The 27,938-nt window shown below is 50.6% G+C and overlaps 1 protein-coding gene across 5 annotated transcripts in view; it reads left to right on the plus strand.

The window, feature by feature from the left end:
- The window catches only part of ESRRB (estrogen related receptor beta), a 194,972-nt gene that overhangs the window by 104,442 nt on the left and 62,592 nt on the right, over positions 1 to 27,938 (plus strand). Inside the window, exons 1-2 of one of the 5 annotated variants that reach the window (XM_025869583.2) lie at positions 19,021 to 19,064; positions 19,517 to 19,595. The exons of 3 other annotated variants lie outside the window; for them this stretch is intronic. In XM_025869583.2, the coding sequence (XP_025725368.1) occupies positions 19,558 to 19,595 (38 nt within the window). In that variant the 5' untranslated portion in view covers positions 19,021 to 19,064; positions 19,517 to 19,557. Of the gene's footprint in view, positions 1 to 19,020; positions 19,065 to 19,516; positions 19,596 to 27,938 lie in introns of those variants that run through there. One more of the 5 variants, XM_073895630.1, reaches the window with a different exon arrangement.

Raw genomic sequence — 27,938 nt, forward strand, 5'->3', positions numbered from 1 at the left:
GAAAAGAGGATGCCAACCCTGTGGCACTTCCGGGCAGCATCCCAGCTACTGCAGCTCATGCCCAAGGTCAACACTTAACTGGCCATCCCTGATCTGAGGTGGTCGTCAGGGTCTGGCAATATTCTGTGTCTATAAACAGCTGACCAGGCAGGCAAGGCTAGAGAAGGCCTCCCTGGAGGAAAGAGAGGGAGTCTCCTGCGTCATGACTCACCCTAGGTGGACATGTGGGGAAAGACGAGTCCTGCGTGGTGTGGTGGACAGGGCGGGCCTTTGATGTCCTACAGGCCTGAATTCACCCAGCCCTTCCCACCCCCTTGCTGTGTAGCCTTGGGTGAGTCACCTAACCTCCCTTTGCTGTGGCTGGACTCATCTGAAAAATGGAATGTTAATCCTTCCCTTACGGGGTTGTGGGAAGATTGGATAAAACAATACTTGTAAAATGCTCATCCGAGGGTATTGTCAGGATCTGCCCCAAGTGTTCTCTGTAAAAGTTGCTGTGCTCATTGAAGGGAAACATGCGAATTTCTTTAAAGGTATTGCTGAGTTGTGAGTTTATTATGTATTTTTCAACTAATGAAGAATAAAGGGATTAAGATTATGATAATGGAGGAATCAACCAACGTTTTGGTATTAAAAAGAAGCCCTCCCAGGCTCATAAGAACTGATAGGAAATGAAGGCAGCAGAGAATTAAGTGGGAAAAGGTGGTGAGTGAACAGCCTCGGGGTCAGGGCACCCTATGCGGTAGAAGATCCGCGTGTAACTCCTGACTCCCCCTAAACTTAACTATTAATAGCCTGCACTTGACAGGAAGCCTTACTGACAATATGAACTGTCAGTTAACACATATTTTATGTTTTATGTATTATAGACTATTTTCTTACAATAAAGTAAGCAGAGAAAAGAAAATGTTATTAAAATCCCAAGGAGGGGTGCCTGGGTGGCTCAGTCGGTTAAGTGTCTGCCTTCGGCTCAGGTCATGATCCCAGGGTCCTGGGATCGAGCCCCACGTTGGGCTCCCTGCTCCACGGAGAGCCTGCTTCTCCCTCTCCCTTTGCCTCTCCCCCTGCTTCTGCTGTCTCTCGATATCTCTGTCACTATCTGTCTCTACCAAATAAATAAAATCTTAAAAAAAAAAAAAAAAGAAAGAAAATGCCAAGGAAGAGAAAATACATTTACAGTATTGGACCAAATTTATTGAAAAGATCCGTATGTAAGTGGACACACACAGTTCAAACCCACGTTCAAGGGCCAACTGTGTAGTAAAATCACATGTATGGTTTTCTGAATTCCAAATGCTGGGCATACGCTTTGGGAAACTTCTGGAAGGAGACAGAAAAAGCTGTCATTTGAGTGACCCCTGGGGAATCTGCTCGAGAATCCTGGAACAGGGAGAGATTTTTACTTTTGACTTTGCCCTTCGGCTTGTATGCGAGTAGGTATTCTGTGATGAAAAGAATTTTAATTTGAAAGTTAAGGATGACAAAGTGTGCAAGCCGACTAACAAACCGTCCTAAGAAAAACTTCGACATAAAAGAGTGTCCTTCTACAAACTTGGAAACCAGTGCTCAGGACAGACGGACTTCTAGAAGCCTGGGTTGTCCTTTCCCCGGCTCCCTGCCCGCCTGCTTCCTCTCGTCCCCTGAAGTGCGCTGCTCACCACGCCAGGCGGTCAGGTACCTCTGCGAGAAGCAGCCACAAAGACAACCTGGACTTGGCAGGGCTTGGCAAGGCTCGGCCTCTCACCACATTCTTTCTACGCTTCACGCCTCACAGAGCCAGGCCGGGGGAGTCCCTGGGGGATCGTGACTGGGCCAGTGGGCGGCTGATTCCCTGCCTCGGGAGCCATTAATCTTGGGGCTCTGCGGCGGCTCGTCCTCCCACCCCAGCTGCCCTGGCGCCGACCGACTCAGAAAAGGACATGAAAGGGTCTCCATGGTGGACCATGACCCTGGAAAATACCATCTGGCTTTTCTATGTGTCTTCTGACACCAATTCCCCAGGTCGGGACACATCAAAGAGAGCTATGTATGCCTGGTGACATTTCTCATTGTTATTCCTTTGGCAGGGCCTTTAGATTCAAGGTCACAGGTAAACTCAAGACTCCAGAGGCTGCCTGTGGGGCCTGGCACCTTCCAGTCCAATGGATGCCGGGGGAGAGGGCTTGCAGAGGGTGACCCAGGACCTCCCAGAAGGCAGGACCCTATGGGGCAGGCCAGTACCCCTGGGCAGGGCCAGGCAGCAGAACTTCCTGGCGCTCCCAGCTCTGCATTTACTTCCCTGTGGTCTGACTGGGCCCACACAGAACAGCTAAAGTGCCAGGTCCCCTCTCTGGGGTGTTAGCAAATGTGTAGAGTTTGACCTTGGCCCTAGGAACCTTGGCTTTAGTCTCAGATCCATATTTTCTTGAAGAAGGCAGAGGTTGCTGGCTTTAGAGTAATTCCTAAATAGAGTTATTTGGGCTAAAGTCATTTTGTGCAAAAGAGAGGGTCTTTGATAACGTGGAGATTGGTACTTAGAAGTGGACCACATTCTGAGCAGTGAGTAGTCCATCACTAGAGGTATGTAAGTGGAAATGGGGCCTGTTTAGAATGTTTTAGAGGATATAGCATCAGGCAGGGGATTGAGCTCTCTGTTGTACACTTTGCTCCTTTGGAATGAGCCCCTGCATTTCCTATCAATGGGGAGCAGAGAGTGGGCCTGTGTGGGGCTGCATTGGGCATGGCCTCGCTTTTCCCTTCTGATCTTTCCAACGGGGCCTCCTGAGCTAGCTTGCACTTGTCAGAAAATTAGCTCACTAACCCTAATAGCTAACGCATATCTGCATGCCTACTGTGTTCCAGGCTCTGCACTGCACGCTTCTACCTATTTTTTCGTCTTTGAATCTCAACTGTACTATGATGTAAGTAGATACAATTTTCCTCATTTTAAAGATGAAAAGACAGGGGTTCAGAGCTGCGGAATGGCACCCTAAAGTCACAGAGCTAATAAAAGGCAAAGCCAGAATTTGAACCCAGATCCCACCTCCAGAGTCCACTCTACTGGACACACCTGTGTATGACAAACGGTTCCCCCCTGTATTCTTTCCTCTCTTTGTTGGAAATTGTTTGGTTCTTTTTGCCACTGTTGATTTCCATCAGAGTTCAAAGGCAGTCAAGAAACTGGGTTCTCTGCTTTGCTGCTTACTGGCTTGGCAGATCTCGTGGGAGGGCTCTCAGGAGCACCGCCCAAAGCAGGAAAGGGGCATTCATCTGGGGCAGGGAATTGTAGTGCCAGCTTCTCATTCAGAGTTAACCTTTCCAGGAGCCAGATAGGCGTCCTCACAGAGTCCTTGTGGCCCCCCTCGGAGGTGGCAGCTCTTCACCTCTTTGTACAAATGCCGAGACAGAGAGGCATGTGGTTGGTTGCTCAGCTAGCGGACAGTGGAGTCAGAATCAAATCGGGCTCACGCAGGCTCCCCACTGCCATCCTGTCTTTTATACAGTCCAGCTTCTGCTGTTTTGAGGGGATGGAGGGGGAAACAGAAAGGACTCAGGTGCATCGGCAGGTTAGGGGTTATTCTAATCTGCATTTTCCAAATGGGGAGCCTACGGTCCCAGAGTGTCTTGTTGCAGTCGGAAGTTGGAGATGGAAGCTGGCTCCAGGCCCCTCCATGCGTGTCTGGCTCCAGCCTGCCTTCTGTCTGCCTTCTTTCCAGAGGGGCCCAAACAGCTGCACCTGATCGTTTGGGAGGAAATGGTGTGCAAGGGGAGGAGGCCGGATGATTGGTTGGCTGGCTGGCTGTTTTTTTAAATCAGTGCCCATGTCTTAATTTGAACAGTGGGAGTGCTTTGACCCACCCAACAGGAAGCTCTGTATCATGGAGTCTGAGGCCCTCGCATGGCCCCTTTGGTTGATCTGTGATCTTTGACATGTCACTTAGCACCTGAGCCTCCATTTTCTCATCTGCACCCCCTCTCATTGGGTACCTGTGAGGATTAGGTGAACTCAGGTCTCCCACAAAGGTGAGACGTGCCTCCCGGGAGGCCTGTCCTAACAGGACCCCCATCCCTGACTCCTCCTCAGTAGGCCCTCAAGAGTCTGCCTCACCTCCGAATGTGCTCACTGGTGGCCAGTCTTCTTTCTTGGAGGGTGGATTTAATTTTAATGCCGCCAAGGTCATTTGGAGACAAGTGTAGGGAATTAGTTGGGTGACGAAGCTGAGCAAAGCGATTTTTGATTACAAAGAAAAGTGAGGACGTGACTCTATTTCTCACATAATCTGGCTCGAAAGGCAGGTCCCCATAGGAGCTCCAAAAATGCTTTGACCAAAGACAGCATCCCCAGGAACGGGGGAGAGGTGCCCAAGGTGACCATGCTGAAGGGGACAGCACTCACTGGGGTATATAAATATCGGTTGGTCACAATTGGCCTCCTGACGTCCCGGTCACACTCCTCTCCACCTGACCAGCTGCCACCGCATCGTGGAGCAAACTTGGTGGGAGCTCATTGCAGTATCCCAGGGAATGTGGGTAATTGAGGCGGCCACGGGTCAGGCTCAGTCCCGTGCAGAGTAAGGACCAACCCAGCAAGATACCTATAACTTTCTTGTCTTACCAGCCAAACCTGCAGATTACCCAGCACAACCCATGGGGCTGCTTTGACCAAGGGCCACCAGAGGAGCCAGAGGTTTCGAGAGTCTAGCTGGAGGCAAAAAGGAAGAGGAACACACACCCCTCCCGATCCCTGGTACATTATTTGCTCTTGAGAATTAGCTTGGCCAAGGAAACCCTAAATGTGGGCACTTATTTCCCCTGGCATTCTGCTTCTGGCAAAACTTTTGGAGAAACTGTTCCAGGAAAGGTAGAGATTTAGAAGTTTGGAATAAAAAACAGCAAGCGGAGAACACAGTGTGGGGAGACAGGTGGTACCCCGGGGGCAGAGAATGCCCAACAGGGGCCAAAGGACCTAGATGCTGGTCTGAAGACAGAGAGATGAGAACAGAATCTCTCAAAAGTGAGAGCAACACTGGGAGCCTTCCAGAAGGACTCTGCCCTTCATTCTGAGATCATGGCCTTCCTCCTTTGGGGTGTTAACGTCACTTTTCTTCTGTGAAATGATTGTTATACTAGATTCTCTCTCTTTTTTTTTTCCCCCTTTAATGTTCTTACTTGATAAAATAGTCAAGCTTGTGTTGGTTCCCAAATCCAGTGGTGTTGCGTGGAGTGGGGTTTATCCTGTGAAGTTGAAAGATGGGAAACCACTGGCCTAGAACCCAGACCCCAGGTGTCTCCGACCTGGGCCACAGGCTCTGTAGGGAACCCAGGGACAGAAAGTGCCAAGGCAGGAAACCAGCGTTCCCACCTGCCGTCCCACAAGGGGGATGCTCCCACAAGATGGGGCTCGGTCCATCCAGGATCCCCTCCTCCGGGGAACTCCGCTCTTCAGGCTCTTCACGGGGCAGCTAATTCAAAGTCGCAGAGAGAGGGCATTCATTTCTTCACCGCTGTGGCCAAGTACCACAGAGAGGCCGTCCTCACCACCCCCCCCCCCGCCACCCCGATTCAGGTCCAGCCTCCTGCTGGAAGCTGCTGGCTGCCTATCTGGGAAGAAAGGTTCCTTGGTCCCCTTTGTGGTAACTGCAGTTCAGTTCTGGGCTGCTGTCGAGGCTGTAGCCCCATTTTCTGGGCAGCGGGTGGGGGCAGAGGCTTGCAGCCCTCTTGGATTCTTGCCCTCAATCGTAGTGTTCCTTGAAGCCTTCGTGGAACTTAGGGACTGCAAGGTGTTCTGGGGGGAGCGGGAGGGGAGAGGTTTCCGTGGTTAACTTGTCAGGGTTCCAGAGAAACAGCAAATAGATTGTGTGTGTGTGTGTGTGTGTGTGTGTGTGTGTGTGTGTGTGTGTGTGTCTGCCTGCGTCTGTCTATATATGTATACAGCGGGAGGGAGGGGGAGATTTTTGAGGAATCAGCTCATGCAATTATGGATGCTGACAAGTCCAAGATCTGCAGGGTGAGTCAGCAAGTCCAAAGGCCTGAGACCCAGGCGAGCCACTGGTGTAGCACCAGTCCCAGGCCAGCCGGCTTGAGACCCCAGAAGAGGTGGTGGTTCCGTTTGAGCTCGAAGGCAGGAAAAAGCCAATGTCCCAAGTTGCAGGCAGTCAGGCAGGAGAAATTCTCTGTTACTTGGGACGGAGTTGGCCTTATTGTTCTATGTAGGCTTTCAACAGATTAGAGAAGCTCACCCACATTTGGGAGAGCGGTCTGCTTTCTCCAAGTCTACCAATTTAAATGTTCATGTCATCCAGAAACACGCTCACAGAAGCAGCCAGAACAATGTTTAACTAAATATCAGGACACCTCCTGGCCCAGTCAACCTGACACATGGAATTAACCATCACAGGGGCGCCTGGGTGGCTCAGTTGTGAAGCTTCTGTCCTCAGCCCAGGTCACGATCCCAGGCTCCTGGGATCGAGCCCCGCATCAGGCTCCCTGCTCGGCCGGAGGCCTGCTTCTCCCTCTCCACTCCTGCTTGTGTTCCTGTTCTCGCTGTCTCTCTCTCTGTCAAACAAATCTTAAAAAAGAACGATCACAGTGATCCAACGAATTTGGGGAATTCTGTACACGATAGCCCTATCTTAGACCTTCCAGTACATGCTAGTGTGTTAAAAGATTCTGAGAAGGTCTGCAGTAAGAAACCTATCTGACTGGCTCACCCAAGTGCTTACCTTATTGATTTGGCAATGGTAGTTTTTTTTTTTTTTTTAATTTTTTGCGGAGGGGGTGTAGTGAAGGGGCAAGATACCTGTTAAAATCCCATGGAACTGGATTCCATGGATGATACACTGGATAACAGTGCCCTGGAGACATCAAGTGAGACATCACTGTTCCTCAGAACTTCCTCTGTCATAGCCTCCATTCCTGCAAATACTCGATTGTGGTTTCTGGGGCGTCTGGACTCCCTCATCTCTGCTGGGCCACACTGGTTGCAAAGAAGGTGGCCTGCCCACGATGGAGGCTCTGGTGCGTTTTGAAATTGCCATGCACTGTCATGGTCTGACTGCATCCAAAAGTGAAAGGACGCAAGAGAGAACTTTCTGAGAATTCTTAATGTGGCTGCCCTATTGGGTGCCTCCTCAGTGCTGTCTGGCACGGGGCTAAGTGATTCGTATGCATGATCTTATTGAATCTTTCCAACCACCCTTTGCATTAGGAACTGGTATCTCATTTTACAGAGAGAGAAATAGGCACAGAGAGTTTCTGTGACTTTCTAGCAAGTGGGAAGCCAGGATTTGAACCCAGGCCTGTGTACTCCAGTACTGTGCCCTTTATGGTGGCCATACCAATTCCCATGGTATGGCCGGGAGACCCTGAGGAGCCCAGGAAACGGAGTCCTCACCAGGCCCACTTTGAAACTGAGCAGTTTATCTGAACTGATGAGATTCCTTTGGATGGCAGAAGGGAAAACTGGAGATGTTCGGGAAAGGGGGGGGGGCACATAATGCCAGTCAGGGAAGAGGGGCTTTGTGTTTGTAAAATGTGTTCGCATTTCAGAGGGAAAGACAGAAGAACACTGGCTTAGAATATCCTGGGTTGTTGTCCCCTTGCTAGGGACATACAGACAGACCCTGTTCAGCTTCACTCTGTGCATGAATGGCCCGGTGCCCCCAGGGTGACCCATGAGATGTCCAGGCAGGTAGAGGCCGTAACAGGCTGTAAGACAGTGCTAATTTGGAGCAGGACTTCTGGTCCCGTAAATTGGCATGACTTGGACGAGTCTAGGTGCTCTCAAATATCTGGCCTGACACCTGCCTGCTAAGTGAGTGAAGTTGCTGCATCCTGCTTTGCATGAGCGTGTTGCATAGAGGAAGAGTGGTATGTGGGTGTGCGTGGGTGTGGCTGGGTCTGTCTTCAGCAGCCAGCGTCCCTCAGGGCCCTTACCCTGCCACAGAAACAAGGACCTGGAAGCAGTGTGTCTGCATATGTGAGGATGTGCGGACGTGTCACACATCAATGTATTCCTGCGTCGCACAGTGCTTTTAAACCATTTATACTATGCCTGGGTGGCTCAGATGGTTGGGCGTCTGCCTTCGGCTCGGGTCGTGATCTCTGGGTCCTGGGATCGAGCCCCGCATCGGGCTCCCTGCTCAGCGGGGAGTCTGCTTCTCCCTCTCCCTCTCTCCCTGCTTGTGCTGGCTTTCTCGCTCTCTCTCTCAAATGAGTAAATAAAAAATCTTAAAATATATATATATATATATATATATATATAATTACATTGTAATGTAACGTAGTATAACATAGTGTAATATAATCTCCCTCTTAATCATTGGTCCCTCCCACAAAATAAAAGCTGCCTGAGGTCAGAGACCTTATTTTTTAAAGCCAGACAGTGTCCAGAACATTGCAATACCCGATAAATATTATGAATGACTAAACGAACGGACAGACTACTAGGTGTGGTCTTTTAGTAAGTACCCCTGAAATTTACACCTTTATCTAAACTGCACTCCTTCAGTAGAGCCCCTCTGGAAACTGCCCTTTAGCTACCCCAGCCTCCATCCCTTCCCCCCCACCCCTTCTCCCCGCCTTCCCCTGCTCTTCTTCCCCTCCTTCCTTTCCCCTCCCCCCTCCTCCAGTTTTCCCTCTACCCCTCCCCTCTTCTCCTCCCTTCGCCCCCTCCTTTTCCTCCCTCTCCTTTCAGCTTCCTCTCCCCATGCCCCCCCCCCTCCTCCCCACCCTGCCCCTTTTCCTCCCTCCCCTGCTCACTTCGTATCCCCTCCACACCCTGGTGCTCAGCGTCATCTGTGGGTCCAGCCTAGCCTCTTGAATATCCTTAATGATGATTTTGACTTTTTTTCCTAAGAGACAGAAGTCATTTGGAATCAAGCATCAGAGCTAGTTTGTTGGCCTCGTTGGTAACTAACCCAGAGATGGTAAATGAAGTGTAGTAATCAGACTTAATATTTTTTGATTATGATTATTTTTTTGAAGACGACCCAGTGCCCAGAGGGTGGGATGGACTGCCTTCTAGGTATCCCCGTGAGGTACTGTGAGAGCTTCGTCCTGGATAGCAATTCATGGGCAGGATCGCAAGAGGGTAGAATGTGCCTGGAGTCTCTCCCCATGAGCCGGGGGTGGGACGTCCGGGAACCTCTGCAAACCAATCAGGGAGGGCCATGGACAAAGCCTGGAATCTTCCAGCGCCTGCTGGGGTCAGGTCGGTAAGCTGCCCTTAGGATTGAGCTCCTTTCCTGCGCCACGCCTTCCCTCCGGCTTCACAGTGTCAGGGTGGGGCCATGGCAGGTGCCAGCCCCCCACACTCTGATTTTTCCTCTCCTGTGCTCAAGCTCAGCCCAGCCCTTTGGTGGGCACCGTATTCTACCCGGGTGCCTGTTGCCTGCCTGAGAGAACAGCTGCCGGGGGGCCTCTGTAGGGGCTGACTGTGCCCGGCCTCATGGTCTACCTGTCGCTGGGCCTGGCCAGTCCACGGCGCTGGCCCTTGGGCTGCAGTGCCACTCCCTGCCCAAGCTCCAGGAACGCTGACCCCGGAGCACTGGGCACGGAGCCTGGTTTGGAGCCATTGTCCGTGCTGCTGCCTCATGGTTTAGCACAGAGCCACGCACACTCCCAGCCAAGGCTGTCCGAAGATCCTCACAAACCCATACCATAGCGAACATATTTAAAGGCCTCATTAATATAATTTTTACTGCAAAAATTATTTGGAAGGGTTAAAAATTAATTTGGAATTTGTTGGATACAATAACTCATTGAATTTAAAATAGGTTCTGATTTCTCGGGAATCATCAAGTCAACTTCTAATTAAGAAAATCTAACCTACCAATTATTGTCAGATGTGACAAAGTATTTACGAATATACCATTAATAAAACAAGCTGATGTCATGTTACACTTTGTGGACATTTATTTAAACATTAAAGTTTTTTTGATTTTGCATTTTTTCCTTCACATATTTGGGGATTAATCTTTTTTTTCTTTTTTGCATATTTCATACATGTGAAGGTAAAAATTCACTGGCCCAGAGGCTCTGTGTATATAGAGCTGAGTGGACACACCAACCCTGTTCCAGCCTGGGGAGTTACAGGGGAGGGAAGGAGCAGGGGAGAGAGGTGGAGAAGAAGCTGTTGACCCGGAGAAGTCAAGAGCGTCTGAGAACCAGTTGGGGTAGTGGAGGAGGCTGGTCCTAGGAGTCAGGGCTAGGTTCTGGACTCAGCTCTGATACTTAGTTAACCTAATCTGTAAAAGGGCTTTTGAACCTTGTTCTGTTGCCTGGGGTGCCTGTCCCCTAACTCTCCATAGAGCCATTCAGCCCCCTCCCTCTCTTTATTCACAGCTCTGCTCAAAGGGCATTAGTTACAACGGCGCTGCAAGCTTCTCTAATACATGTAGTGCTAAGAAGCCATTAATACTAAAGACAAATAAAGACAATGGGGTAGGGAGTACCCTCTGTCATGTATTAGTTTGTTCACTTGCATGTGGTCCATCTGGACCCTCTTCCTGAGGGCAGGGATTGTATTTTGTTCACAGCAGCGGCTCCAGCAGCTAGAACAGTGTCTGGCGGCCAACTTTATATAGTAAAGAACTGTTGACTCCATGAATGAGCCAGTGAATGAATCTTGGCCCTGCTGCCTCCGGTGGCCGTTGGGGGAATCAGGCAAGAGGAGATGCCCTGTTCACATGATAGACTAACATGCCAGTGGCCCCAGGACTCAGAACACGTTTTCTATTGGCTGGCTAGGTGCTTACCGCGTGGCCCACAGAACACTGGTTCTCAGACTTGTGTCTTGGTAACAGTCACTTGGAAAGCTCGTTAAAGGACGGATTGAAGCCTCGCATCCAGAGATTCTGCTTCGGTGGGTCTGGGGCAGAGCCCGAGGGTCTGAGCATCACACCCCTTCTGGGTAAAACGGATCCTGCTGGTCCCCGGACTATACTAGAAGCCTTCCTGGAGAACAAGCTATGAATTTGGCTTCATTTTGGAGCTAGAGACATGATCTGGGTGGGCACCTGGAGCCTGTGGGTGCCTCCAGGAGGCCACGGGTACGAGGTGACTGCCTGGTGATCGTGGCACAGGGCACAGAGGTGCTGGCATCGGGGGCTCAGCAGCCCAAAGCTAGTGAGATGTGTGGGTGAAGGCAGCATCTGCTGCTTCCCCAGAGCAGGAGCGGTTCTCCCAGCCTGATCCTCGTGGGCCAAGTGGTCTGTGAATCTCTCTGGTGCAGCCTTGGACGGGCAGCCATTGACGCCGGACGGTGGGTCCTGGCTCTGTCTCTCTGACAGACACCAGGCGGTACACAGCATGCAGGCCATCTATGCCCCAGCAATCTATGAAGACAAGGTATCAGGCTGGGGGGACCCCTGAGTCACCAGGCAGGTTCGAGGGGCCATCAGGCCTTGGCCCCCAAAAAGTGCAAAAATCCAGGCCCGTCGTGGCCTCCGGTCATCTGGCTCTACTCACAGATTCATTCTTTTCTTCATTGCACAAAAATGTACCAGGCATTTTCTATGTGGACACAGAGATTAGTAAGACAGCCCCTGTCCTCAAGGAACTTGACTGGACAAAATAAGCCCCAAGGCACAAGATATGTATATAGGGCAATAAGCAGCACCCCCCCCCCAATAGACCGCAGGCACTCACTAAATCTTGGTAAATCTTGAGTGAGTGGGCGCCTGGGTGGCTCAGTTAAGCGACTGCCTTCGGCTCAGGTCATGATCCTGGAGTCCCGGGATCGAGTCCCACGTCAGGTCGGGCTCCCTGCTCGGCAGGGAGTCTGCTTCTCTCTCTGACCCTCTTCCCTCTCGTGCTCTCTATCTCTCATTCTCTCTCTCTCAAATAAATAAATAAAATCTTAAAAAAAAAAAAATCTTGAGTGAGCAAGGTGTTGGGAGAGCATGGAGGAGAGAATGAGAAACACACCAGGGAAGGATTCTTCGAGAAGGAAGAGGGAAGAGGCATTCCAGGTGAAAGGTGTGGAAGTCATAAGATATTTGGGGAGTGACAAGAAATTTGATGGGAGTGGCAGCGTAGAAAAGAGAAGTAAAAGATAACTTTCATTGAGCCATTCCTGCCAAGCAGGCAAAGGTAAGCTTTTTCCACACATCATCTCCTTAACCCTTTGAGATGGGTCCTGTTGCTACCACTCCCATTTCTCAGTTGCATAGCCTGAGGCCCAGAGACTAAGTCAATGCCCCAGGCCAGGCAGGTAGTAAGGGGCAGGGCCAGGTGTTAAACCACTCACCAGCTGTCACTTAACCAACAACAGGAGCCCGGATTTCTTCATCTGTAAAATGCAACACTTGGGCTTCTCTCGTAGATTTCTTGGAGGGGTTAAGAAAATTAGGCATGAATGCCTATGGAAAATCTGTGAAAAGGTCACAGGATTCCCGAAAAACCCGGTAATAGTGGTTGCCTTCGGGGAGGCTGTCTAGGCAACCAAGGACTAGAGGAGAAAGAACATACCGGTCCCCGGCTCACTTACTGGGCCTTTGGTGTGGGAAGGTGGAATGACAGGGGACCTCAGGGGAAGGTGTTGGGGTGGGGGTTCAGTCTGAAAGGAGGAAGAAATTGAGGCTGCTGTTTCTGGAGTAGGGATGGCATCTGTCCCTAATGGACCCTTCCCCTGCGCCCCCAGCCCTCTCTCCCTTGCCAGGGAAGGACACCCTGGCGACAGGCATCCGCCTTCATACGGTCTGTACGTTTTATCTCTGCAGACTTCTTGCAGACTTGGTTTAAAGATCTCAGCTCAATACCATTAGTGTATATCTGCAGAGGGCCCTTTGTAAAATTGATTAGAAAGTAGGCTTTTGCATGTGGGGTGGGGGGTGGGGGTGGGACCTAATCTGATTTGAGCACTAGATGGTATCTAATTCCCTGCATCTAGCAACTGGCTGGGGGACCTCCCTGGGAGCCAGGGCCCCTAATTTGGTTTGCGAATACATTAGCCAAACAAGCTGAGGGGCTCCTTTGGGAAGAGAGTTTTTGGGGGATGGGGCGGGAAGATGGTGGGAAGGCTGAGGGAATAAGAAGGGGGTCTCTCTGTGTAAGACCTGGGTGCAAACTGTACCTGTGATTACCAAGGGTGTGCATTTCTGACAGTTCTACCCAGTCCAGGAGAATGAAGCGGACTTTTAAGGGGACTTGTTATTGTATTGCTTGCCATTTGTTGAGTCCCTATGTATGTGTATTTTTCATCTTTCAGTCTTTTTAAAAAGAACTATTCACATGTGTAATAAAAAAGTCCAACAGTACGGGACTATAGGTAATGACTGGTGTGTCTCTCTTTCTCCCTAACCCTTGGTTCCGTATAGTCTCCCCAAAGTAACCACTGTTACAAGTTGTCTGTCAATCTTGTATCTTTTTGCAGATTTTCCATTCCCATGCATAGCTTTCTTAATCCCTCCAAGAAACCTGCAAGGGAAGCCTAGGTGTCCCATTTTGCAATGGAGAACTTGAGGCTAAGATTGATTAAATGCCATTTGATGGGTGGCAGGGCCAGGATCTAAAATGTCAGTGGTCCGGCTTTAAATCCTGGCGTCTTTCCATGGAATCATGTGCACTTCTTGAAAAGAGAAGGGGCTGCTCAAAGCTAAACACAAAGTGCTTGGATTTTTACTTGTCCAACTCTCTTCTTGGGTCCACTCATGTGCTGTCATTTTGTCCACTTGTACCCCGGCATGCTCAAAACAGGAGGCAAATTTCCAAGGGCATCTTTGTTAGAGTCTCCTTCAATTCGACAGCCCTTCAGGAGAGTGAGCTGAGTGAATCCTTGCTTATTTTAGTGGGATCTTGCAGCCAGGCTCTTTCTGCCCCCTTCCCTACCAGGCACTGTGTGTGTGTGTGTGTGTGTGTGTGTGTGTGTGTGTGTGTGTGTGTACGTACGTACGTACCTGCCAGTTGTGGTGCATGCTACAAAGAAAGTGTGGCATCAGAACCTAGGGTCAGTGTCCAGCTTCGTGACAGATAATAACAGTACCAACCTCATAAGTATCTTGGGAGATCTGAATGATATGATGGCATGGCATTGGTACAATTATATATTAGCAATTATTAGTATTGCTAACTAGAGAAACTTTAATACATTACTCATCCCTTCTGTGCAAGTTACGCTAGCCAGAATATAAGAATAGTATATTGTTCTAATTATACTATTGTTTAATATTACTTAAAATAGTGTTGTTTTAAATAGAATTAGTATAATGCCAGGCATACAAGAGATGCCTGATAAATGTGATTTCCCATTTTTCTTCCTTTCCCTTTATCAGCTTTAAATCAAGATCTTGGTTCTCTCTTATCCCTCTTCTCAATCTAATTTCTGTGAAATGAACCAGTTTTATTCCCCGCTCAACGCATTTATCGAGCACCTGCTATTTACTTGGCACTTTTGCTGGGGCACAAAGGCAAATATAGGCCATGGACCCTGCCAGCAAGAGGCTAATAATCAGATAAGGAGACTGACCCAGAATAGGGGGATCAGTTGCCCCGTAAGCTATCTGGCGTGGGGGGGTTGGGGAGTGCTGATGGGCTAAAGGAATAGCCTTACTGACTTTATACTCCCCACTACCTCCATTTCCCCTTTTGAAAAGTGGAGCTATCTTCCTTTTTTGTTTCTTGGTATTTAGAAGATGTGGAACAAGCTGACTGATGTAGCTTCAAGTCCCCTCCTCTACTTTCCATTCACCTCTCCCCAACACCAAGCAGCCCATACCCCCGCCACCAGCTCTGCTGGAAACATGGGGCTGTGGCTCGTTTGCAGGGCTGCGGGAATGCATGCGCTGCTTACCTGAGAACTTCCAGCCCCACTTCTCCTTTCAGTGGCTCCTACCCATGAAGGTAGCCTGCCCCAACTGCTCCTGACAACCTCTGCTCCTCCCCCTCTGAGCTTTCACCAGCTCCTTGTCCCAACCCCAAGCTCTCCCCACAAGGAAGGTTGTGTAGGGACCACAATACCTTAGCCCCAGTGCTGTGCTGTAAAGCCCAGAATTATGTAACAGCTGGATTAACAGCGATTATTAGATTTGCTTAAAGATTTTCTGTTTACACAGGGATTAGTGCGGGGTTCCTTTAAATAGCCAGCTTTGCTAATGCATTCCTACTGCAAAGAAAGGGTGCATGGGGGCAGGGGGGAGGGGACAGGACTAGGAAGCAGAAGGCCTGAGTTCTAAGCCAGCTGTGGGGTGGGCATTTTACCTCTTGGAGTCTCCGTTTCCTTGTTGGAGAAAGGGAGAGGCGCCTGCCCTGCTCAGCCCGCCGCCCCGTTGACGGCGGGGACCCCGAAGGCGGTGTGTAACCAGCTGCCCTGCAGATCCCAGGTGGCCGCTCCACCGGCATGGCCTCTGTGCGTGGGCGGGGGAGGGCGGGGGGCAGACCAGCACCGCAGGGCGTGGGGTGTGATGCGGCGAGCCCCGCAGGCGCTCCAGGATTGCTGCGAGCCAGCCCCGCAGACGTTCCAGCGCCCAAACCCCTTCAGTTAGCACCCAGGACTGGAACTGGCCCCTGCCCTCCTCTCCATCCGGATCTCCTGCTCTGCCCTCACCTGTGACCTTCCTGGCCCCGCCCCGTGCCACACACCTCTGTCCCGACTCCCCAGGTGTTCTTCCCTGGATGTGTACTGCAGCTTCCCACCTCTGTGACTTGGACGTGCTGGCCCTGCGCTGCCTGGGAAGCCGTTCCACACCTGCTCCCCTACTGGCCTGGCTAACACCTCACCTGTCTTTCAAAACCGCCTAGATGGCACCTCCCCCAGGAAGCCTTCCAGGACCCTCCTCCCCTAAGGAGAGCTAGACACCCTTTCTCTCTGCTTCAGGAGTTCCCTGAACATGAGTGTGTGACTCTGTCATCACACTTGTGAACACGGTATTGCCATCGTTCACTTGTGTCTGCCATGAGCTTCCGAGCTTAGGGGCAGAATCCCTGTTGTGTTCCACTCAGTAAATGGTAAAGGAAATCAAATGAACAGGTAGCAACTACTTTTTATATGAGGCAAATGAGGGGGTGGGGCGCCTGCCTGGCTTAGTCGCTAGAGCATGTGACTCTTGATCTCAAGGTCATGAGTTGGAGCCCCGTGTTGGGGGCAGAGATTACTGAAAAGAATTTTAAATATATATATATATATATATGAGGAAAATGTGTTTCATCCCCAGGCACATAAAGCCCCTCTCATGCCCACCCCAGGAAGCATATCGCTCTTCCTTCAGGGTGTTAGACAACAGGAGTCCAAATAAATCCTGGCTCTACCCCAGCGGTGTGACCTAATTCCCTTGTCCCTCAGTTTCCCCATCTGTAAAATGGGATCGTGGCAGTTCTGACCTATTAGGGTTGCTGCGAACAGGAAGCAAGTCAGTATGTGTGCCGCACTAGAACAGTGCCTGGACATAGTTCTGTGTTTGACAAATGGATTTTCGTATCAGGCCCTGGAATTCTGCCCCTCCAGGTCCTTCCCCAGGCCCCCAGTATCCCCAGGTTGCTGAGCTTGCTGTTTCTCTCACTTTTTCCTCACTCCAGTGAACTTTCTCACTTCCCTACCCACCCCAACCACTCAGCACAGAAATAATCCAATTTTACTTGATTATTAGTCATTACTTTCTGCTGCTGTTTTTGTTTACTACTTTTTTTTTTTTAACCATTCTAGATTTAATTGAGTTGATTGATTAGCACAATCACTGACGTAACCCTCTCCTCCCCCAGCCTGTATTTTACCCCAGAGAGGACCAGGGCTGACTGCTGGGGTCCAGGGCTCAGCCCTTTTCAGGGCTTCTGCCCAGAGTTGCAGTGGCATGGCTTGGTGGGCTGGGAGCCAAGCACCTGACCTTGTCTGGCTGAGTGACCTGGGGCACGTTCCTTACCCTCTCTGAGCCTGAGGTTCTTCATCTATAAAAAGGGGATTGAACTGAAATGAGCCTTCTGATCCCTTCCCACCCTAAAATTCTATGAAAACTCTACGTCTAAGCTCCCTGCTCATCCCCGGTCTGTGACTCATTCATTCATGTATTCAGCATCACTGAGAGCCCCCTCTAGACCCAGCCCTAAGCCAGGTGTTGTGGGATCCAGATGTGAGCAAGGCGAGGGTCCTGCCTTCTAGGAGCTAAGGGGGAAGCCCAACAAGCAGCAAGTCTAGTGTTTATAACTGTGTCCTACGTTGAGCAGGGTTTCAGAAGGGAGTCCCTGACTCTGGGAAGTCGTAGAGGGTTGACATGTGGATTCAGTCCAAAACAAAAACAAATCATAAGAAACAAAACTGAATTGATCAGTTCGAAGAAGGGACCTTTATGGAGGCCCCCCTGTGTGCCAAGTACTGTGCTGAACACTTTCTTCTCCTTTTCTCTTTAATCCTCATACCAGCCCTCTGAATAAGGGAATGTGGTAACAATTTTACAGATGAAACTGCTGAAGCTCAGAGATGCTAAGTGGCTCGCCTGAAGTCACACAGCAAGAGAGTAGAAGTAGAAGTAGACATTGAAATGAGTATGAATGACATCAAAGAGGGTCTATCCTCTTTATACAGTTTCACACCATGTTACGATATTCAATAATTTGAGAAAGGTTAAAAAAAAGTTGAGCTCATTTTCCCAAATAGCACTTCTCCCTTTTCATTTTTGCACATTATTTTCCATGTATACCCTTTTTCTATTGCATACATGTGTAGCTGGTACAAAGGCCCTGAGGTAGAAATGCCCTTGGAGTATTTGGGGAAGAGAAGGAGGCCCATGGGTCTGGAACGAGGGGAGAAGAGTGGAAGGTGAAGTTGGAAAGGAGCCAGGGCTAGCTCAAGGGGGGCTTTGCAGACCAGAGCTGGGCCTGGATTTTATTCTCTACATGTTCTGCCATTGTCTTCCAATTCCTCTTGTATCAACAGCTCTGCAATTCAACCCAGTGGATGTGGCATTATTTACCAATATCGAAGCTGTTTCCAGTGGGGTTTGTATGTGTGTGCACGGGTGTGCGCACGTGTGTGTGTGTGTGTGTGTGTTGGAAGTAAACACTACAGGTCACGTTTCAAGCATGTGACTTTTTGCATCTGATGAACGATCGGAGTCTAAATCGGTAGGAATGAGGTAACTGGTTCAGTGTTTGATCATTTGTGTGGCTCTCGGCCAACAAGGCCACAATGTGACCTCTGACTGGAGACAGGACAAGGTGTTCCAGGCGGTGGACTCGCGTGAGTGGAGAAGCACAGCTAAGGAAGAGCCAGGCTTGTTCAGAGGCTTCTGCCCCTAAAGGAGGGAGTCGGGGGTCGGGAGATAGATGCCTCCTGAAAACAGGTCAGCATGCATGGCCTTTCACCTTCTCTTCAAGAGCCAGAGTTGGCGCTTTTACAGTTTTTATCAATTTTTAGAAAACTTCTCATTAGACTAATTTGGCATTTACAGAAAACTCCCAGAGCTAGTGCAGCGAGTTCCTATGCGTACTCCCGTGGTTTTCCCGCTCACTCATCACTTATATTACCCTGGTGCATCTGTCCCAGTGAAGAGACTGACAGGCCTGTTAACTACACTCTGTACTTTATCCAGATTTGAGTCCCGTTCCCACTGATGCCCTCTCTCTCTTCCAGGATCCAGCCCACAATCCCCTGCATTTGCATTTGCACTGCATTTGGTTGTCCTGTGTCTTTAATCTCCCCTGGTCTGTGACAGTTTCTCAGACCTTCCTTGGTTTTCATGACCTTGACAGTTTGGAGGCATGCTGGTCAGATATTCTGCCTTTGTGTTTTTAAACTTTCTGTTCCCATTTGGAATCCTGAGGGTGAGACGCTGTGAAATGTGGAAGTTAAGCTCAGAACTCAGGAGTCCGAGGGGCCTGGGGTCATCAGCCCCTGACCCCGACCCACGAAGCAACATTTAACAAGGAAACCTGCCCTTACAGGAAGAGCGAGAATACTTACTTCCAGGGGCCTGACAAAGGTTAACTGGGTAGACGAGTAAAGTGCTAGTCCGCTGGGTTTCAGTTTCAGCTTCATTAGTGGGTGGGCACCTGGTGGGACTGATTGTCCAGAAGACCTTGGTCACTTCCTCTCCAGGAGCCAGTTGTGAAATGCCACAGGGTGTGACAGCTTTGCAGGAGGCTGACACTTTGCAAAGGTTTTGAAAATAATATCTTAATTTGATCCTTATAATAACCCCACGAGGCAGCAAAGATGGGTTTTCCCTGCTTTCGAGATGCAGAAACTGAGACTCAGAAGGTCATCAGGAACCTGCTGAAGGTCATGGAGGAAGGAAGGGGCAGAGCAGAGACTTGAATGTGGACTTGGGAGGGCCAATATTTGATGCTCCTCCCAGTGTAGCCTGGCTGAGCTGACCAGCTGCTGGGCAGGCAGCTGTCGGATGTGCGTGGAGAAGCCCTGCTCTTGGGATCCTGGGCTGGAGGGGTTCTGTCTTTGGGGGCCAGAGGACTGGCATTTGGCTCGGCACACACATCAGGGTGGGAGACTGGAGAGTTATGGATTCCCAGTCTTTACATGTCATATTGATCTCAGGCCATTGTATTATAGGCAGTGTTTCATTTTGTAATGTGCATTTCTTTTTTTCTTTAGGTGATTTCATTTTTAACCCTTGAGTTACCTGTGAAAGCAGCATGAGCCAAAAGCTTGTGACTGGCGTCCTGCTTCCCAGGTAAATCTCAGGACCAGTTAGTCCAGCTTTCTTCCACAGGGCCCCTGTGTCACCCCCTGTATCATATGTCCTCAGGCCTCTCTGGCAGATGGCTAAAGCTGTCTCCATTTCCCTGGAAAGGAAATAGAATGACTGAGCCCAGAGAAGGCAAGTAACTGTCTCAGGGACACACAGCCTCAGAGCTGGGGCAGAAGCCAGACCAGCTAGTCACTGGGTTTTTTCTACCAGACATAGTAAGAACTCAGAAGCCCCTTGTGCTGTTTATTTAAAAACAAAAACAAAAACAAACCCAGAAACGTAAACTATAAAAATGCAATCCTACCCTTGAGAGGCGTGTGTGTGTGTGTGTGTGTCTGTGTGTGTGAGAGAGAGAGAGAGAGAGAGAGATAAGGAAAAAAAAATACAAAGCAATTTTGGCACCTAGGCCAAAAGCCAAAATTTACCCTTAATTCCACCAAGGCACACAGAGGTCAGAGGGGTGGGTATAGTCCTTTCCAAAGGGGCACCCCCGAGGCTTGTAGCTGCCAATCCTTTGATATGGGGGGTTCCCATCCCATCCACTTTGAACTTTCTACATTCAAGACTCACAGCCCCCCACCCCCAGCTCTGCACACAGATGACATGGCCCTGGTAATTCTGCTGCTTCTAAGTGACATCTCTCCCGCCTGTCCCCCGTCACCCAGGCATGGCCAGGTGTTCAGATTTCTGAACAGCCGAGTATCTTCTGGAGCAGGCTGTGTTCACCTGCTGGTCCTGGTGGCCAGCCTTGATTTTTGTAGGGGTGGGGGCGCCCGGGGTGGCTGAATTCCCAGACATGGGTGTTGGGATGGATTAGAGATCAAGGCATGACCCTTCAGTGGGACATAAAAGCCGTGTGCCTCAACATCTGTGTGCCTCGATGGATTTTCCCATCTGTAAAATGGGACTAAAACTCCAGAGCTACTCTGAGGATTAAGTAAGCTTCTGTGTGCAAACTGCTTTGCACATTGTAAGTACTTAGCTTAGAAAGGAAATTCAGTGTTTGGATTCCACTAACTCATACAGCAGCATTACTATCCTTTTGTTTTTTTCTCCAAGGGGCTTCCATGTCTGTTTTCTCACTGAGTCTTTACAACAACCCAAGAGAAGAGGGTAGTTTTGTTGGAGGCAGTTTACCATTTACCAGTGCGGCAGCTGAGGTGCAGACAAGTGTAATGCACTCATTAAAACAGTGGGGGCGCCGAGGCCTGAGCCTGCGGTCCCGGCGGGGCGGGGCGGAGCCGGGGCGGGGCGGGGCGGAGCCGGGGCGGGGCGGGGCGGGGGTGGGGCGGTGGCAGCTGGCTAGGCTAGCTGTGTCCCGGTCTGGCCCGCCTGCGAGCAGACCCTGCCCCTCCAGTCTCCACTCACGAGGACCTTTCTTCTCCTCCCTCCTCCCCTCCCCAAGAGCAGCTGTGCACCCCAGGCCTAACCGAGAGCCCCACCAATCCTGTTTGGTGCTGGCGGGGGGCGCTCCACCTCTCAAGCCAGTGGCAGGGCTCCTGTCATTGCCGGCAGCATCTTGGGGGGATGAAGGTTGCATTAGTGAGCAGTGATTGAAATGCAAAATAACATTTTGATCGAGCCAGCAGGCTGTTTATTTATCAGATCAATAGTCAAACTGCCCCATCTGGAGAAGTCCTGTGTGATAAGTGACAGGGGTTCCGAGGGCAAGCCTGGTGAGTCCACCTTGGACCCCCCACCTGCTCAGATGAGGGGAGGGCTAAGGAGCCTGCGAGTGACCACCCCCGCCTCTGCTTTCCCCTTTCCTCATTCTCTTCTGATATATCCAGTTCCTAGAGGAGATGCCTGAGACCCACATTGTCAGATCTGCCCCCTTGCTGGGCCTGGAGGGACCCATACCCAAAAGAGCAGAGGAATCACAGCAGTAGCTTCTGTTTATTGAGCACTTACTCTATGCAGGGCTGCCGTGGGGGCTTTGCGCTGATTGTGTCATTTAACCCTCAGAGAAACTCCCAGGTAGGTATGTTTATATGGCCCATTTTGCAGATAAGGAAACAGGCATGGGGAGGCTGGTTGCACGGCCAGTAAGTGACAAAGCCAGGATCCAAACCCAGGGCACCTGAGTGCAGAACCCTTGCGCCTGGGCCCTGAGGTCAGGGTGTGGCCGTGAACCCTTCCCTCTCTTAGGGAATCGGCGTTCTGGCTCTGAAGTCAAGGCAAGCTTTTCCCAACCCTCCTTCTTACAGGTTTTCATACATGACTTTGATTTTTGTTTTGTTTTGTTTTAAAGATTTTATTTATTTATTTGACAAAGAGTGACACAGTGAGAGAGGGAACACAAGCAGGGGGAGTGGGAGAGGGAGAAGTAGACTCCCCGCCGGGCAGGGAGCCCGACTCGGGACTCGATCCCAGGACCCTGGGATCATGACCTGAGCCAAAGGCAGATGCTTAACGACTGAGCCACCCAGGCGCCCCTGACATTGATTTTTGTATTAAAAAATATATATATATTTCAATATTTTGAAACCAGATTTCTCAATTAGTGGGTCTGAGATGTTAGCTTCTCTAAGTTCCTTCTAAACACATCACATGATTTTGGGTACTGAAAAAACACACACACAAAGTAAGAAAAATCCATACGTCGTTTGTAAAGCCTTTAAACCAGGATTAGCGGAGTTCGATGGGCACTGAGGGCGAGGTTGGCTCTTTAGCTCCTTTCGTTGGGGATTGTTGGACCTGGGTGTCTGGGCTCTGCTCTCAGCAGCACTGGCTGGATTCCTGTCCTGTGGCTCAGGCCCAGGACTGTCCCACCCTGAGAGGGTGCAGGGCCTGGGGACTCCTATCCCACCCAACTCTCAGACCTCGTTCATTTGTTCACTCAGCCAGTGTTTATGGAGCCTGTGAGCCTGGAGTGTTCCAGACGGAGGGAACAGCAGGAAAGGCAGAACAAGGGCCAGAGGCCACGCGGTGGGAGCACAGTGGTGTTGTCACGGAACAGCCGGGAGGCCAGCGTGCCTGGCCTAGAGTGGGCACAGGGCAGAGTGGGCAGGGGACAGCATCTTTGGTGGTGGGGTCGGACCCTGGGGGCCTTCTAAGTCGCTGGGATGAGGACTCCTGCTTTCCTGGCAGTGGGATGGGAAGCCCCTGGCTGTTTTGAGCAGAGGAGTTTTGTGACTTACTCCCTTTTGCTTTGTAACTCTCTCCAACACTTTCTGGCCCTGTGACCCCTGCCAAGATACTCAGCCCCTCTGCAAAACGGGGGAAACGACAGTACCTACCTCAACAGGTTGCTGCAAGGGGCCTAATGCATGCGGTCCCGTGCCCAGCACGGAGTAAGCCCTTTGGCAGGTGCGCACTGTCATCTGCATCACAGAGGTCAGAAGCAGGTTCCCAGTTGGCTTCAGTGCCAGGCCCTCACCTGTCCAGCTGAGTTAAGACGTTTCTTTGTCATCTGCTCCTTAGCACAAAGACTGAAAAATTGAGTCTGGAAGAGGAAAGGGTGCGGGGAGCCCCAAGTCTCCTGTGTCATCCCCGCTGTGCACAAGGCCACATGGGAAGGTCCACTGCCTTGGCCAGGTGGTGGATGGGAGCGTTGTCCCCCTCCCTGGGTCGGCACAGTGCCCCGCAGGAACACACGTGGGTAAGTGGGACTTAGGCCCAGCAACGGTACGCACAAACCAGACCAGGTGTGTGATTGCACAAGGAGCAGAGGGGAGGTCAGCAGTGTGAGCCACGCACCTTGCACGTTCGTTCAGTCTTAGGTTGCATCAACAGAGGTGTAGTGTCTGAGATGAGAAGGGTGTCAGTACTGCTCTGCTCTGTGCCTATCAGAATGGACCTGGAAGGCTGGGCTCCATTCCGATGTTCCTTTTTGTGAGGAGCAAACAGAGCAGAGGAATTACTCTCCAAGGAGGACAAAGTGTGAGCAGGAGCGATTCCAGGACTAGGGAAGGCTGAGCCTCATGAGGACAGGGCTTCCCAGGGAGCAGGAAGCTGCCGTCAACAATCCAGAGGGCTGTCATATGGAAGAGGGGGTCAGACTTGTTCTGTAGGTCCTGAGAGAGTTGCATGAACTATAACTGGAAGAAGCCAGAGAGAAGAAATATTTTGGCTCTTGACAAATAACTTTTTTTTTTTTTTAAATACACTCCCGAGTGGTGGGAGGATGAGACAGCTGCCTCCTGAACGAGGGATCTCCTCATCCCTGGGGTCTTTAGCGAAGGCAGGCAGCCAGGGACAGATCGGAGGCCCTTTGAGGTCCTGGCCTGCTCTGAATGCCTCTGGCTGGAAGAGGGCCCTGCCTGCCTCCCCCTGCCTCCCCCTGCCTCCCCGCTCTGCCTCCAACACAGCGCTTTCCCCGAGTGCCTCCCTCTCTCTCTTTCTCCAGTCTCTGCTTAAATGTCACCTCCTCTGAGAAGCCTTCTTTGGCCGCCCTACCTGGCACTGCCCGCATCCTACCATCTGTCCCCTTCCCCTCCCCCGATCACTACCTGAATGTATACTATTTTGGTTGTTTACCTACTGTATTAGTTAGGGTGGCTAACACTAGCTATTATTATGTACAACCCCAGTGTTTCAGTGGCTTAACATAGCAGCTTGCGTATGTGGCGTTTTGGGGAGGGCGTTTGACAGGTAGCATTTCATGAGCTTATTCACGGGCCCCGGCTCCTTCCAGTTTGTGGCTCTGCCATCCCCCTGGGGGGATGGGAGCCCCTCCTGGACCCTCTGCCTGGATCCTGTGTGGCCGCTGATGGGGGACGACAGAGCAGGGGGTGCAGGGTGGGGAGTACCACGAGAGATTTTGATGGGCCAGATGGGGAAGTGGCCAACATCATTTTGCCCACATGCCATTCGCCAGGACTTAGTCGATGGCTGCAGCTCACTGAAAAGAAGGCTGGGAAATGTAGTCTCTCTGATGTCTAGGAAGAAATGAAATTGCTTTTGGTGAACTCATAGCAGTCTCAGCTATGCTTATTTATCATATTCCATTGAATCCATGTCATCATCTATTGTTAAAGGCACCATTATTCTTGGAACCACTAATCAAATTAAACTATAGCATGCCATCGATTCAAGATGCATTCTGATTGCCAAGACATTGAAATATGAAAAGATGGTGTAGCTCAAGGTCAATGAAGTATGCTGTTGTCACTCGTTGAGGGCAAGAACCTGTCCACCTTGTGCACTAATCCATCCCCAGGGTTAGGAGAGTGGTTGGCACAGAGTAGATCTCCGAGGAGTAGTAATGGCGTGACAGCGAAGGAGTAGGTGAATGGATGAGATGGTATGTGAATTGCTCTTTTGGTTAAGTATCAGAACGCCCCTGGTGTGAGCCGTTGTGTCAGGGAATCAGACTGTGCTCCCTCACCTGGGCAGAGGTGCTGCTGGGTTTTTGAGCAGCTACCAACAGCGAAGAGGGCTCTCAGGACTCTGCCCCTAGCCAGCACCCTTCTCGGCTGCCCGCTTCGATTTTCTGCTCCCTCGCTGCACTTTGGTGCGAAGTGTGACCTTGCTCACTCTTGAGCTGTCCATCTCGCACTGCTTCTGTCCCTTCAGAGGCAGCTTGGATGGCACACATCTCATGGGAGAGACTCGTCGGCCCAGCTCGGGTCAGGTGCATCCCCCTGGGTCAATCAGCTGGGCCAGCAGGGTAGAGGTCTGTAAGAATGTGGGAGCTCCGCGTGTGCAAACGCTCGCTCGTGTTCATGCCAGTAAGAGATGGAGAATGTGAAAGTGAAGTGCCAGCTCCCAGGAAAGAAGCTAGTTAGTTCAGATAGTTGGTTCTGGTAGTGCCTGAATACGGAGCCCCTTCGCCTGAAAAGGGGCTTTCTGGGCGGAAGTTCCAGCACGCAGAGAGGCACGCAAATGCGCTATTAAGTGGTGGGTAGGCAGGTGCCCAGATGGATGAATGCTGGGAGGAGGAGAGAGTAAGCAGTCTTGCTTGTGGTGGGATTGAATGTTTAAGGGACTCGGAGTGGAAGCCATCTCATTACCAAAAAAGGGGTGCTGTAACTTCAGCTAACAATTATTAAGCGTGTACTGTGTGCCAGGCACTGTTCTTTTTTTAAAACATTTCTATTTATTTGAGAGAGAGAGCATGAGAGTGGGGGGAGGGACAGAGGGAGAAGCAGACTCTCCGCTGAGCAGGGAGCCCGACGTGGGACCCGATCCTGGGACTCTGGGATCATGACCTGAGCTGAAGGCAGATGCAAAACCTACTGAGCCGCCCAGGAGCCCACCAGGCACTGTTCTAAGCTCTTTTCTGTATTAACTTGCTAATCCTCGAGACCACCCTATGACATGAATACGATAATTATCATCCCCATTTTATAGATGAAGAAACTGAAGCACAGAAGGGTTCGATACCTCAAAGGGACCGAGCTGGAATTCAAACTCAGGCAACCCAGCTCCAACCACTAAGCTCCATGGCCCAGCACCGTGGCTACTGTGAGGCTTAAGTGGCATCTGGAAATTGCCAGATGTGTTCAGTGATAGGAGGTGGGAGGTATATACCACATCGTGGCTTTTGACGGAGGGTGAAAATACAACCAGATTCAAGAATAGTTCAGATAAGTTCACAGATGTCAGATGTCCAGTAGCTAATGAAAGGAAGGATGCTTGTGGTGTGGTTGGGAGCATACTCTGAATTCGTGATGCTCTCCTTCCTCCAGACACTCCCTTTTGTGGTGTTCAGAGCCCAGCGTTGGCTACGAGGGCCCAAGTAAGAGCCACCTCTGGGTCCTGCTTGCGGGGGCACTCCACTAAGAGGACTGCGGTGAAGGCTGATGTTTGGAATCGATCCCTCCAGAGGGGCCCCTGCGTCTAATTTGCTCAGAGCCTCACTGTGAGCCACAGCGGCTGTCCACTGTGGCTGGAGTTCGGCCGGTGGACAGACCCTCCCAGCTGCCCCAGGACAGCGGCTCCACGTCCACTTGCCTCCCCCCTGCTTCAGCAGAGTGTCTCTCTTCTCATTATGATGGATGCAGCCTGGAAAATCGTGGATAAAAAGCTCCGACTGAAAGGCACTAATTACCCGTCATTATTTTCCACGCCGTAATTTGTGTGGAACGAGATTTCAATCAGTTGTCTGGGACCAGCCCGGTTTTGACTAATCTTTCTAAGACAAGATGCTTAATTACAGATTTTTGCCATAGCTTCGGCACTTGGGGAAGCAGGCTGTCACTGAAGCCAGTTTGCTCTTGGGTCGTCTTGCAGTCCTGGGTCCCAGAGGGGGCCCCATGGGGAGAAAGAGAAGAGGGGTGTTAGCCAAGTATTCCTGGGGGGTTAAAATCCAGATAAAATCAAGACGCCACCAGAGTGGCGCTGTGGTAGTGTGGTGGCACAGGGAGGGTGGCAGGCGGGCCACTGTGTCTTTCAACCCCGAGCAGCCCCCCAGCCAGCCTGGCTCTCTGGTTAGTAACTGAGCGCGTCCCGGCTTCTCGGGGCTTCAGTTCCTCATCTGCAGGTCACCGGGGTGGGCAGCAGAATCTCTGGGAACTTTCAGTCCATTGACTCCAGCTGTGTTAGTGTGGCCATCCAGGAAAATGGGTCTGTTGTGGAAAGATACACATGTGCCAGATTTCAGTCGCATAGGAGCGATAAAAACATTTATTAAAAGAGGTGATTCAGACTACTCAGGGGGGATATCAATTTGAATTAAAGAAATAAAGGAAGGGCGCCTGGGTGGCTCAGTTGGTTAAGCGACTGCCTTCGGCTCAGGTCATGATCCTGGAGTCCCGGGATCGAGTCCCGCATCGGGCTCCCTGCTCGGCAGGGAGTCTGCTTCTCCCTCTGACCCTCTTCCCTCTTGTGCTCTCTATCTCTCATTCTCTCTCTCTCAAATAAATAAATAAAATCTTTAAAAAAATAAAAAAATAAAGGAAGTTTAAGAAAAAACATATAATTATAAAATATAGCATAAAAACATATATAATTACATATATATACAATTATTGGACCTCGCATGTACAGAATTGGGTTAATTATAGTCCTTGGTTCCTAATACTTCTCACTATTAGCCACCTCACCCTTCCTTCCTTCTTTCTTTCCTTCTTTTCCTCCTTCCTTCCTTCCTTCCTTTCCTTCCTCCCTCCTTCTCTCCCTTCCTCCCATGTAATAAGTGCCCACGAGTCCATATCCCGATAGGAAGCTGGGGTGGTTATTCACATTCAGCCATGCGGTCCTCCCCAACCTGTCCCCCTGTTAAAGTCTCCTCTGCATTCTTTAAAATTTTTATTTAGTTATTTTCAAAGATTTTTATTTATTTATTTGACAGAGACACAGCGAGAGAGGGAACACAAGCAGGAGGAGTGGGAGAGGGAGAAGCAGGCTTCCCGCCGGGCAGGGAGCCCGACGTGGGGCTCG

The sequence above is a fragment of the Callorhinus ursinus genome, unplaced genomic scaffold (assembly GCF_003265705.2).
Source record: "Callorhinus ursinus isolate GAN/ISIS: 27379988/994484 unplaced genomic scaffold, GSC_fseal_2.0 scaffold8, whole genome shotgun sequence".
NCBI lineage: Eukaryota > Metazoa > Chordata > Mammalia > Carnivora > Otariidae > Callorhinus > Callorhinus ursinus.